Consider the following 14,792-nt stretch of genomic DNA (forward strand, 5'->3'; position numbering starts at 1 on the left):
CCTTGTCAACCAGTTAACAAATGAGACTCTTTCAGAAAAGTCTGAGTTCAATTTTCATTTCAAATAAGTGAATATACCATCCATAGGACCAAAAAAAAAAGTTTCTGAATTCCAATTCCAAAATAGAATAAAAAGGAATAGAGTTTTATCCTCTTGATGAAATTAGGTCCCACTGCTTGTAGTATTTCTTGATGAAGCTTTATTTGTTTTGCTTTTAGACAGAAAAATACAATTTCAAATTGTACCCATGTTTAATGTCATACCCAGAAACACTGCATGACATTAAGGCCCACAAGAGTAGAGATATGTCATTCTTTTACAAAGTGGATAACTGTGATATGTGTAGATTTATCCTGGAGAGCACAACCATAACTGCTAAGAGAGAACTAAAAGCATGTTATCACTAATAGCAGTAAAACAATTTCTTAACATAATGCATAAAACAAAGTAGGAAGAAAGGAAGAAGAGGGGAGGGAAGAGGAAGGGTAGGAGGAGAAGGGAAAGAGATGTGAGGAAGGGAGGAGGAGGAGAAAGAAGGGAAGGGGAGAGGAGGGGTAAAGGGAAGAAGAGAGAGAAAGGAAAGGAGAGAGACAAGGAAAGGAGAGAGGGAGAAAAGGGAGGAAACGAAAAATGAAATACTGATTTTTCTTTAAAGAATCTGATCTAAGTTATAATAATTTCACAAACACATTGAAAATATAATTGAGGACAGCAAGCCACTGCTTCCTTCATCTTATTTTAGCTATGAAAACTTTACAACCTAATTTGAAAAGGAAAGAGAACAGAAAGGCAAACAAAGAGGAGTATTAATTCATATTTAAACTTTAAAAACTATAATGAGGTATCACAATTTGAAGAGTCAACCTTATTTGTAGGGCCTGTGTTACTTAAAATTATTCATTAATCATAAAATTGGCAGAATTAATACTTACTACTTTCTTCAATGACACAAAGAATTGACGAGACTGTGTTGCATCACCATCTGCCACATCCTGCTATAATTATAAATACAGTTGTGCTACTGACAGTTCTACAACTGCTCCAGGTGAAAGCATTTGAACACAGAATTCTCTTTGATCACTTCATTGTCATTTCTTCTTTTTAAATTTACATCTGGACTGTTCCGATGCACAGAAGTATGTCTCATAAAAAAACCTTTTAACCTCTAACTAGCTTTTCTAGGTAAAATAGGTCACAAGAGATAATCAGATTTTTTTAATACAGAAAAACTTTAAAGATTAACTTTTTTCAAAAAAGGATTCGAAATAGATAAACAACATGAGTCCTTTGATTTACATCAGTTTTAACTTCTAAATACTGTAACTCAATTAGTAATGTTACACTAATTAGTAGTTCTTGAAATATCAGCTTTACAATTTTGAGTTCAATGTTTCTATTTCATTCAAACATAATTCCTAAAACTTCTTTTGTTTAGTGTTTTTAGAAACTCATTTTACATAGGATTTTGGAAAGCTTTAAAATACAATTATGAACACTAGTTTATTATGTGATGTTTTACATCAAGAAAACACTTAAAAGCATCCCCCGAGATGTATAAAACATAAACACACTGGCATTTAGGCAGTCCTCTTAAATTTTAATTAAAAATGAAACAACATGGTTAAAATTTTACTGGAAGTTAAATACAAATATGGAGGCTTATCTAATTGGAAGAGACATGAAAAACTGGAAGATTGAATGTAAGTCAATAATCATAAAAGCAGATTAGAAATTATAAGACAGAAATAAGGATCTGCTAATTTGAGAAGAGACCAAACTAATGTCTTGAGGATCATTTGAGCCCAGGAGTTCAAGACCAGCCCGGTTAATACGGCAAAACCCAATCTCTACAAAAAAGTTAAAAATAAGGTGGGTGTGGTGGTGTGCACCTATAGTCCCAACTACTCAGGAGGCTGAGGCAGGAGAATTCCTTGAGCCCAGGAGGTCAAGGATGCAGTGAGCTGTGATCGCACCACTGCACTCCAGCCTGGGTGACAGAGCGAGACTCTGCCTCAAATTAAAAAAAAAAAAAAAAAAAAAAAATTCATATAGCCTCAATGTTATAATAATTACAGGAAAAAAATGATTCAAATGAATACCTGCTTATATTCCAGTTAACAAAGGATAAGATGGTATTTAAAATTTTTGAGATGCCCAGAATATACCCCAAGATGGCATTTTTAAAATAAATTTAAAAATACTATAGGTAAATTAAATTGCAGGAAGCTTAAAAACAAGTGAACTTACAACTTAAATAGAAATACCTCATGAAGCTCACCATCAGGCTTCTGAAAAATTCAATGAGTCACATAATACTATGAATCTCCAAGGAACAAAAAGGTATCTAGGCACCAAGGAAAACTGTCATCCCTGGGAAGCATGAATGAAAGAGTCCATTTACTGATAACTGTATTTAAAGTGATGCATATTCAACACTCTCTCTGACAACCTACAATTACTCCCAAATTGAAGAAGACAGTAAGAAGTGAAGAAAGCATGTGAAACACTACTCAAAATCTCTAACATTTAGAGAAGTAAAAATTGAAGTCTTCTCAGGATGACAGAAAAACCTCCGGTAAAAAAAGCAAGCTGAGGTTACTAGTTAAAACAGTGGGGTTCTATTTCTGCTTTGCTTACTCACCATGGTGTTTTTTTCTATCTTATTTAATCAGAATCCTTATCACTAAACAATCACCACAGACCAACATATTAATTATGAGAATGCCAGAAGGAAAACAAAGAGAAAATAAAAGAAAAAAATTTTTGAAGATACAATGGTCCAAAACTTCCTGACTTTCATAAAATGAATGAATCTACACATCCAAGCATGAACTTGAAGCATGAAGTTAATAAGCTCTAAACATGATAAACACAAAAAGATTCACACCAAGACACATTATAGTCAAACTGCTGAAAGACAAAGACAAGGAAAGAATTTTGAAATCAGTGAGAGGAAAGCAACTGGTCACAAGTCAGGATTCTCAGTAAGAATAAGAACTAATTCTCATCAGAAACCATGTAGGCCAAAAAGCAGTGAGTTGACATATTTAATGTACTAAAAGAAAAGCACTGTTAACCAAGAATTCTATATCCAACAAAACTATCCTATAATAAAGGGGCTATTTAAGACATTCCCAGATAAACACAAGCTAAGACAGTTCGTTAACAATAGACCTGCCCTACACAAAATGCTAAAGAGAGTCCTTCAGGCTGAAATGAAAAGACATTTGATAGTAACCAGAAGCCATATGAAGAAGTAAAGAACTCTGGTAAAAGCAGCTACATAGTAAATATAAATGCCACTATCACTGAACTTTTGGTTTGTAATTCCTTTTATTTTTATATGATTTAAAAGACAAATGAATAAAAGAATAGTTACAAATCTATGTTAATGGGCATGCAATATACAAAGACGTAATCAATGAGCATAATAATATATAAGAAGAGGATGGAGATGTAAAGGAGCAGAGTGTGTATTATTGAAACTACATTGGTATTATTCAAATTAGGTTGTTATGAGTTTAGAATGTTAACTGTAATTCAAATGGTAAATAATAAAAGTAACTAAAACATATACAGGAAAGAAAAGGAAGAAGGTATCAAAAAAGAACACTACCAAAAATTAACTTATTCATGTTTTATTACTTAGACACAAAAATTTAAAAACACATAGTTGTTATCGGCTGAATTATAAACACCCCTCCACAGACCCTCCTGCCACTATGCATATGTTGAAGCCCTAAACCCCAGTATCTCACAATGTGACTACATTTGAAGATAGGGTCTTTAACAAAGTAATTAAATTAATGAGGGCAGTAAGGTAGGCCTTAATCCACTCTGACTGGTGTCCTTATAAGAAGACATTAGGACACACAGAGACACTCCAGAGGTACATATGTACACAGAAACCACCACGCAAAGAGGCAGAAAGAGGGTAGCCATCTGCAGGCCAAGAAGTGAGGCCTCTGCAGGAATCAAGGTGTCAACACTTTGATCTGGCACTCCAACACTGTGAGAAAATAAATCTTTGTTGTTTAAGCCACCTAGTCTCTGAAATTGTTAAGACTGCCCTAGCAAACTAATATTGAACTTATTCAAAATCATATATTATTCTGTGTTATTTATTTCTATCACACTTTTTAAAAAAATAATGTAACCACAGTTGGATTAAACATTTTACCAATGTTTAATTAAAAAGAATAAAGTCATGCTTCTTTTTGCCTAAGAAATAATAAAATATTTTTACTTTTATGTTTCCTTTCTATACTTGACTAGAGCCATTAGGTCAATCCTTCTTGTATGTGTGGTAAAACGTAATACAGTCAAAGGTAAAATTCACTGTGACTTATACCTCTGATGCATCAAGCCCACATTCTTGGTGTCAGTCCAATGCAATGACATTAAGCTAAATGTCCTCTCAACAAAAGCATGTAAACATAAAATACTTAGGATTTTAATTACTATCAATAATAGGTGTTTAGATATAGGAATTAGTTTATAGTTCTATAAAAATATCCATCTATCTTTTAGCTAAATGCAAGTTTTGGCATTCCGGCTCCTTATGAATCATATCCCTTGTGTTTACAGATTCATTATATAAGCTTATCAATGTTCAAAATGTCCATCACTTTAAAACACTCTGAAAGACATTGGCTATCATCCTAACTTAAATTTCTTTCTTGCAGAAATGGTTTTAAAACACCTGAATTTGAATTTCTGATGTCAAAACTGGATTCCAAGTAAGTTACAGTTTTAGTAAAGAAACTGAAAAAAAGTTTTATTTAACCTCATTGCTCTTTTCTGTGACTTTTTTACTCGAGTTCTGAAGCACTCTTAATCTATAAAAATGAGCCATTTGAGCCAGGTAAAATGGTTCGCACCTGTAATCCTCGCACTTTGGGAGGCCAACGCAGGAGGATCACTTGAGGCCAAAAGTTCAAGACCAATCTGAGCAACATACAGAGACCCTGTCTCTACAACAAATAAATTAGCCAGGTATGGTAGGGTGTGCCTGTAGTCCTAGGAGATGGAGGTGGAGATGGAGGAAGGAGGACCCTGTGAGCCCAGCAGTTCAAGGCTGGAGTGAGCTATGATCACACCACTACATTCCAGTCTAGGCAACAGAGCAATAGATTCTGTCTCAAAAAAATTAATAAATAATGAACAAATAAAATTATTTGAGTATTTTTTTGGTATGTGTTTTTTCTAGCCCACTTGTGGCCTCTTCAAAAACAGAAACAGGCCAGGCACGGTGGCTCATGCCTGTAATCCCAGCACTTTGGGAAGCCGAGGCGGGTGGATCACAAGGTCAAGAGATCAAGACCATCCTGGCCAACATGGTGAAACCCCATCTCTACTAAAAATACAAAAATTAGCTGGGCATCGTGGCATACACCTATAGTCCCAGCTACTTGGGAGGCTGAGGCAGAAGAATCACTTGAACCCGGGAGGCAGAGGTTGCAGTGAGCAGAGATCGTGCCACTGCACTCCAGCGTGGCAACACAGTGAGACTCCGTCTTGAAACAAACAAACAAAAAAACCAGAAACAGCATAAAAATATTTGTTTTACTATAATCTTCTTTTTCCATTCTCATTCTCAATGTACTGCCAAATCAGAGATGGGCATTCCTTTGGTCCCATATTTTGTTAATATTGTACTGCAGGGCATCTATGTCCAGCAACAATAATAGCCATCTTTTAGGCACATATCCAAGGAAGTCATTTTCTTCCATTTCTTTTTTTTTTTTTTCTAGCGACAGGGTCTCACTATGTTGTCCAGGCTGGTCTCAAACTACTGGACTCAAGCAATTCTCCTAACTTAGCCTCTCAAAATGCTGGGATTACAGGCACGAGTCACAATGCCGGCCTTTTTCCATTTCTTTCAAGTCAAAACTCACATTAAGTGCTTCTACAAATTTTTAAAAAACTGACAAAGTAACCAAAAGTGTTCATTAACAAAGCATCAATTATCAAACTTAAGCAAGTTATACCCCTTTTTAGCAGTGTTATATACATGCTGTGCAGGATATTGAGCAGATAAGAACTTTTCACTTTCATTAGTAAGAAGTTCAGACCAAATGAAATTTACCAAAATTTACATTTGTACTGTGTATCAAATAAATCTAGAACTGTGTTTGGACAAGACATCAACCATACTTGTTTTTGTTGCCTATGGTTTCATTAAAATCTTCAAAAACATGATTTGACATATCAAAATACCTAAGAGCTTTGGGGACATTTTCTTGTTGACATAATTTGCCATATCACTTGATACATGAAAGTATGATTACTAGTAAGATCTGACAGAATAAGTTACCCAAAACTTCAAATTCCTTTTATTACCTTGCTAAAGACAGGAACAAATAAACCACTACTAGAATACGTTGTTAGAATGAATGTGAAATATTGTAAAAAAAAGTGCAAAAGAATAAAAGTAGGCAATGACTGTTTTATTATGAGACTAGTATCAGGGAGAAAGCTGAGGGAGAACTTAATTATATAATTAATAAACTTTTAGAAGGCAGAAACTGATGAAGATCCCCAAGAAAGGAGACAATTTATTAGTGAACAGCTAATAGCCTCCCGGTATTAGTTCATTTTCACACTACTGTAAAGAACTGCCTGAGACTGGGTAATTTATAAAGAAAAAAGGTTTAGTTGACTCACAGTTCAGCATGTCTGGAAAGGCCTCTGAAAACTTATAATCATGGCAGAAGGCAAAGGAGAAGACAGGCACCTTCTTTACAAGGCAGCAAGAATGGGAAATGCCGAGCAAAGGGGTAAGAGCCCCTTATAAAGCCATCAGATCTTGTGAGAACTCACTCACTATCAGGAGAATAGCATGAAGGAAACTGCACCCATGACTCAATTACCTCCACCTGGTCTCTTCCTTGGTATGTGGGGATTATACAGATTACAATTCAAGATTAGATTTGGGTGGGGACACAAAGCCTAACCATATCACCCCCAGTTCTAGCAGGAGAAAAGACTGAAAACTGCAAAATGCAAAACGTGCCTTGATAAATTAAGGCTTTAGTAAATCATCCTTTTTTTTTTTCTTTTTTTTTTTTTGAGATGGAGTCTCACTCTGTTGCCCAGGCTGGAGTGCAGAGTGGCATGATCTCAGCTCACTGCAACCTATACCGCCCAGGTTCAACCGATTCTGGCCTCAGCCTCCCAAGTAGCTGGGATTAGAGACATATGCCACCACACCTGGCTAATTTTTGTATTTTTTTAGTAGAGACGGGGTTTCACCATGTTGGCCAGGCTGATCTGGATCTCCTGACCTCAAGTGATCCGTCCACCTCGGCTTCTCAAAGTGCTGGGATTACAGGTGTGAGCCACCGTGCCTGGCCGTAAATCATCCTTTTTCTATTACTCTGGAAGTTCATAAAGTGACCACCAGGATGTTTTACCAAAAACAATACAAATCAATTGACCAATACAAAGACTCAGGCCACTTCATATTAATGACTGCCTTAAAGATTCATTTTTACAAAATATTTGAAAACTATGATTAAATCTGAGCTTGGAAGTATGTGGAATAATCATACTATATGTCTCAATCAACTAAGAGTTACTTGAAAAGAAATCATTCTGGATTTTATTTGTCAATTTTCCACTTCCCCAGTTCTTGAAGTTAATTAGAATTCAAGGGGAAAGCATTAATCAATAAAAAAGAAAAAGAAATCTAGTGTAGCAGAACTGACACATGATTGCAATGAGCAGAATTTTGAGTTAACTTCAAACTGCAGAGGTAAGAACCAGCGGTATGTAAAACTTGTTCATATCTTTCAAAGCTGGAAGATTAAACAGATCACTAACTCTCTCAATCAAGATTAGGTTAAGCTGGTAACTCAAAGAGTACATGCCTAATGGGTTTATTCAATTACTCATTGGAAGATATGGGAATAGAGACAGATATATAGATTTATAAAAGATATACACCGGTATAGATATATAGATGCATATACATATCTACCAACATATATGTCTACACATAGATATTTAGGTATGAATATATGAATGTATATTTATGTATATAGATATCTATATATAATACAGAGCAATTTCTACTATCTTGTGGCAGAAATGTCCTTCCTAAGGGGGACATGCAGGAAATGAAGAAGCCATAAAGTTTAATTACATTAAAAACTTTGAAAGTTACATTAAGAACTAAGGCACAGTAAAAGACACTGTAAGAGTTAATGTACACATAACAAAAAATAAATACTTTCAACTTATAAAATAAAAAGGAATACTATCTATAAAATATGAAGTTTCTACAAATCTGTAACATATGACAAATTATAAAATGATAGTGAAAGGAAACAATTTAAGAAGAAACACAAATGAACAATCAACATTAAAAGTTCAAGCTTACCAATAACCAAAGAAATACCAATTAAAATAACTTTTGATTAGATGTGCAATGACTACTAAAATCCCAATTCAAATGAACAAAACTATTCTACAGCAACACAATATAAAAGGAAACAATTATGCAAAATAGACATGGGTCTAGAATCATTTTGAATCCTTTTAACTTTTAAAATAATTAACCAACCTGAGCCACTTTAATTGAATTCTGGGTAGAGCCACCAGCATGATATTCGACTTTGAATTTTTTCACAAGTTCATCAAACCTATAAGGAAATCACAGTAGAAAAAAGTAAGTTACCTTCTGTGAGTTGCAACAAAGTAAACTTTTCTGAGCAGAAGAGTATTAAAACACAAATAGTAAAATGTTTTTATTGTTTATGTTGAATAAATGAATTGAAATATCTTATAACAAAAATACTAAATTTCCACATTTAAGAAATGTTTTCCATAAGTGTACAACTATAAGAATTTAAGAATTTAAAACAGACTGTCCATAATTGGCCATTAAACTAAACAGAAAGTAAAAGTAATAATTAATAGATTGCCAAATGGAGGTCACGTGGCAAATTGGTTAAGTCAAAATCAGAATCCCAGTCTCAGAATCACTTGTTACTACAAACATACAGAAATCAGCATGTATTTCTCCTCATTCCAGACAACTAACAGAGTTTTCTATAGAAACTAAACAAAATTTCACTTAATGTTACCCTTGGAATCAGTTCAAGAAGTATGAAAATTATAAGACCTTACACTTCAAAAGAGATGAAGTATATGTTCATTTCCTCTTCCACATCTTACTAAACGTCAAAAAATATGTTTTATATATAAAAATAAACAAAAGTATAACAGTACTGCCTGTAAAGCAAGGAAAGAAAGATGCCACAAACAGACCTATCTAATTATATGAAAAGATGCAGCTAGAGAATGACAGTTTCTATACACTAACAATTATTGAAAAATTTTTGAAAAATCAATAGTTGGATGGATTACCTGAGCAATCAAAATATGCATGGGTAAAAACTAAGATAAAAATAGAAAAGTTGAAATTTTTAAAAAGACCAAAAAAGTAGATAGAAAATATAAGAAATTAAAAATATGAAATAAAAATTAAAAGGTGTAGAGAATTTATTAGGTGGTCTGAGATCTGTTTAACAGGAAATACAGAAAGGGAAAATAGAGATTATGAATAGTAAGAGAGAAATGTTGGGGGAAAAAAAGGTGAAACATAAATATGGTCAGATTTTTCCAAACATCAAGCAGTTTTACAAGGGATTAGGGACTAGGACCCCATACTTGGACACATCTTGTTTAATCTCTCATATTAAGATAAAACCTTTAAAGCATATAATATGAAAAATAATAATTACCTTAAAAGGAATAAAAATCAGACTAATACTTAACTTCTCAAAGAATACCGGATGCTAAAAATATAATGGAGTAATGTATTCTATGCTGAGAAGGGAGGAAATTTTTGAAACCAGAAATTTTCAATATGTACTCAAATTATCAGGTTAATAAGGCAAAGTAATATTTAATAATCCTTTATCCTATGTGGAAAAAATTACTAAGGAGATGTTCCAACCTCTCCCCGCAAAAAAAAAAAAAACAGAAGAAAGATAGAATGAGGTTAAAAGAAAAGTAGAGTGGTGTATGACTTTGAAAAAGAAAGCCATAAAAAAGTTAAAAGTGCCCATCATACACTATTGCATGCAAAATTCTCCCTTTCATGGAGAAGACTCCATAAATATCTCAAATGTTAAAAATCAAGTTTTTAAAAAGGTTTTAAATATATTGTTGAAGTCATAAAGTCAATCAATAAAAAATCAAACTAAAGCAAATATAAGGAAGAATAAAAAGGCAAAACAGTGTAAGTGCACTACATTCTTCACCGTCCAGTATAGAGTTTATAGACATTGTATAAATTTATTAATTAAAAATAAGCATAAATTCATTATTTAGACTTATAATGGTAAGCTAAAAACATTAACTTTTTTTTTTTTTTGGAAACAGAATCTTCCTTTGTCACCCAGGCTGGAGTGCAGTGGCGCAAACATAGCTCAATGCAGCCTCCACCTCCTGGGCTCAAGGGATCCTCCTGCCTCAGTCTCCTAAATAGCTGGGAATACAGGCATGCACCACCACACTTGGCTAATTTTTTTTGTATTTTTTTTTTTTTTGGAGACGGGCTTCACCATGTTGCCCGGGCAGATCTCGAACTCCTGAGCTCAGGTGATCCTCCCACCTCAGCCTCCCAAAGTGCTAGGATTACAGGTGCGAGCCATGGAGCCAGGCCCCTGAAAACATTAACTGTTAACAGTATTTGCATCTCTATGGAGTTAATATAAAAGGATTTTTTTAACTGGTGTTTATAGTTTACTTTTGTTTTTTATACATTTCTCTAGGATAAGTAAAATAAAGGTGCAATTTTTAAAAGATGAATGTCTTGGTGCTATAAACTCTTAGAAACTTTCTGTTCTAAAAAAAAAAAAAAGTGAATGTCTGTGTAACCACTACCCAGATTAAGAAAAAACACACTGGACTGACTTAGAAACCCCAGTATCTTATAACTATCTCTCATATATAATATATACATATATATACACACATATATATACATACACACACACACACACACACACACACACTCTCTATCTACAAGTGTCCTTACCCTGCTGTTCTTCATGAGTGCTTTGGCCGTTCTTGGTTTTTTGCACTCCATATAAATTTACAACCAGTTGTCAAACTTCAAAAACCAACTTGTTAGGATTCTTTTTTTTGAGACAGAGTCTTGCTCTGTTGCCAGGCTGGAGTGCAGTGGCGCGATCTCGGCTCACTGCAGCCTCCAACTCCCTGGTTCAAGTGATTCTCCTGCCTCAGCCTCCCAAGTAGCTGGGACTACAGGCGCATCCCACCATGCCCAGCTAATTTTTCTATTTTTAGTAGAGATGGGGTTTCACCATGTTGGCCAGGATGGTGTCCATCTCTTGACCTCGTGATCTGCCTGCCTCGGACTCCCAAAGTGCTGGGATTACAGGTGTGAGCCACCATGCCCAGCCCAACTTGTTAGGATTTTAACAGTCATTGCACTAATTATCTATATCTATGCTGGGAAAAGTGATATATTTCCAATATTAAATCATCTAATCCATGATTACAGTATCTCTCAAAGTTTCATAATGTTTGCCACAAAGCCTCCACATCTTTTATTCTGATCACTACTTCATACTTCCTATGTTTTAATACTATTATGATATTGTTTAAACTTAATTTTTATTTGTGGCTGATATTTAGAAACATTCTTTATATCAATTTTTTCCAGCCAAGTTTCTAATATTTAATTAACTCCAATGATTTATGTGTTTTTAATAAATTAAACATAATTATCATTTGTGAATAAAGACAATTTTTTCCTCCCCTTTCCTGTGTTAGTACAGAGCCTACAAGCTCTAGCATAATACAAATAAAGAATAAATAATAGTAGGTGGAAATGGGCAAATTTAGTCTTGTTCTGAATTTTGGCCTGAGAAATCCTGAAGAATAGCAGAATTAGTCAATTTCCCAAAATTAGAAGTCTTCAAATAAGTGTTTAATTTTCCACCTTGATGTAGTTTTACTATGTGTGTGTGCTGCTTCTACTTAAGTGTTAAGCATTTTTAAATGTTACAGATTTAAAATAGATTTACGTCTATTGATAGGTATTTTCCATGTTATTTCAAATGAGAAGTGTTAATTTATGAAAACTGATGCACAATGTAATCTTTTTGTGTAAACAAAATTACCCAATATACATGTCTACTGAAAAGAACCTGGAAGAATACAACCAAGGTATTAACAGTAGTTATCGCCAAATTAGGAACAATTATGGCTCTTTTATACATCTGTTTAGATTGTGCAATAAGCATATAAACTGTTTTGTAATAAAAAATCAACTTCATTTTATAATAAAAGAACATAGCAATTTTCCATACAATTATTTTTAAAGAACCATATATAGAACAAAGCTGAATAAAAAACAAGAGCAAAGAAAGAAGTGATTCTGAACAAAAACGGCAGGGAAAGTTTAATATCTGAATTGAAATTTGACACTTAAGGGAGAAAAAAAAAATTCAGGGTTGAGGCTAAAACAATAAACATGACGTATTCAGAAAAACCAGTTAAACACAGACTAAAATGCAGGTCAAAATCAAAGTAGTAAAAACTCACAAAGAAAAGGTAACTATCAGGCTAATAAGTGTAGACATTATTCTGAAGGCTACTAGAAATTATTAAACTCTATTTAGCAACAGTGTGAAAAGCAGACTTTTTAAAAATGATGATAACACTGGACAGAGTAAAGAGAAGCAGACCACCTGCCTTTAGAATAGCTCATATGAAAGACAGGATAGAGAGACGAGACCAAAGTAAGGAATCATTCCGAAGTTGAAGACACAGGATGTGATAAAGAAGTGTAAGATGTGGAAGAGGGATGAAAATTCTGAGGTTGCTAGTTTGGATAACCAGTTGGATGGTGTTAGAAAAGAAATACAGGAGAGAAGAAAACTCATAAGAAGGAAAAGGAACTCCTAAGTAGCCAACTAACAAACCAAGAAATATTTATCTTTAGGGAACTGATTGTGCTGTGGCAAGACTAACAGGTGTTTAAGGATGAAAGAGTTTATGATATTATTACATTTTATGGGAAACTTCTATATATTTTCCTTACATGACTTTTTCCATAGGAAATAAAGTATGGGAATTTTAGTAATTTATAGATTCCTTCTTACTTTCTCCTTTTGGTTGACATTCTTTGTCTGAATGGGGTGGCCATATAAACACCTCAATCAAAAGCCTGACAGAATTGGAAGGACAGTACCTGATCCATTTTTCCACCACAAGCCTACTATAGTAATTATCATTGGAAGAAATTTAATAAACTTTGTAATATTATAATTATTTATAAGTTACATTATTACAGGAAAGAATTACAACAAAGATATGAATATAGTAATATTAAACAAATGTACAAAAATGGCATTAAAAATAAGAGAAGCAAATTAAGATAAAGTTGAAAGAACACAAAATATAAGACATAAACACTTATAGTTGATGAAAGCTGAAATATAATACAGGATGTCCTTATACTAACTGTTCAACAAAATGATCAATAAATTCATTCAATATAATTATTTTGTCTTTAAAAATTAATTTACTGTCCTCCCACCTGTCTAAAACACAGGTCTAGGACCTCTGTTGGACTTTTTCAAGAGTGATGGTGTTTGTTACTGATCTACACTTCATACACCCCTCTCCCTTTTTTCAGTCTCTTAAACCTCCCTGCTACCTCTGCTCTCCAAATGTACAGACAAAGCAGCAGAATCAATATTGGAATATGATGTTTATAACTCTGCTTATAAGAGATTTGAATTCTTACTATGTTCTGTCTCCTAGCAATTCTGAAGGTACAGCTTATTTGTGACTTTAATTGTATCTGTTGTTTTGAGGAAGATAAGAAAATTTAGATTCATTATCCTCTAAGTCCAGTTTAAATGGCTTTTGATGGTATAAGTGGCAGCCTAAAAACTAGAAGATCAACACAGTAATCAAGGATATATTAAGATCACGTAAAATAAAAATAGAAATATGTAGAATTAAACACTTTGTGGTTGGAAACTAAATGTATTACTTTTAAATAAAAGGCAACTATTGTAAGTTATATTTAGGATGCACTTAGAAAATGTATCCTGAAAAGCTAGAAAAACAATAGAAGAAGTGAAGAGAACAATAAGGAATACAAAAGCGAGAGAAGAAATTTTAAAACACAAATAGCACTGTAATTTTTAATGTGTCATTTTTCTCCTTATCTAACACGAAAAAATAAAAGACTTCATGATTATACCCTTCAACATAGAATCATTTATTCCTATATGAATAAAAGTACTTATAAATAAGATATAACAAGAATTATGAACAGGAAAATGTCCACAAAACCAACACTTTACAATTTCTAGTTCTACCTAAGGGCAATTGCTTTCCATTTTCACAGAAACTAAAGCCACTAAGTTATTTCAAACTCAGGGGTGGGAGGGAAGGAGAGAGAGAGAGAGAGAGAGAGCGAGTGAGCATATGAGAGTGTGTGTGCGCTCAGCATATTATCAGGAGAAGAAAGAAGACCTCACGTTGTGTTAACATCAGCACAGCATAAAAACAACATTAACAATTTTTGAACATTTCATAGATTGATGTATGAAGAATAGGACATGTGATTAAAATCTTTACAGTGAAATTCCAAAAATTTAACTTCCTTAAGAAAGCATTCATAACTGCCAAGTAGAATATCTGATGAAGTTATTCCTTAAACTTCTCATCTCAACAAATAATTAAAAACATAAGTAATTCTAAACAGGTTATACTTATTAAGATCAAATGTTAAT

The 14,792-nt window shown here is 33.6% G+C and overlaps 1 protein-coding gene across 4 annotated transcripts in view; it reads right to left on the reverse strand.

Moving 5' to 3' along the window:
- ADK (adenosine kinase) overlaps window positions 1-14,792 on the reverse strand; it is a 560,128-nt gene that overhangs the window by 386,187 nt on the left and 159,149 nt on the right. For all 4 annotated transcript variants that reach the window (XM_004049615.4, XM_055353393.2, XM_004049614.4 and 1 more), the window contains exon 4: window positions 8,567-8,645. In XM_004049615.4, coding sequence (XP_004049663.2) covers window positions 8,567-8,645 — 79 coding nt within the window. The remainder of the gene's footprint in view (window positions 1-8,566; window positions 8,646-14,792) is intronic.

Source organism: Gorilla gorilla, chromosome 8 (genome assembly GCF_029281585.2).
Source record: "Gorilla gorilla gorilla isolate KB3781 chromosome 8, NHGRI_mGorGor1-v2.1_pri, whole genome shotgun sequence".
NCBI lineage: Eukaryota > Metazoa > Chordata > Mammalia > Primates > Hominidae > Gorilla > Gorilla gorilla.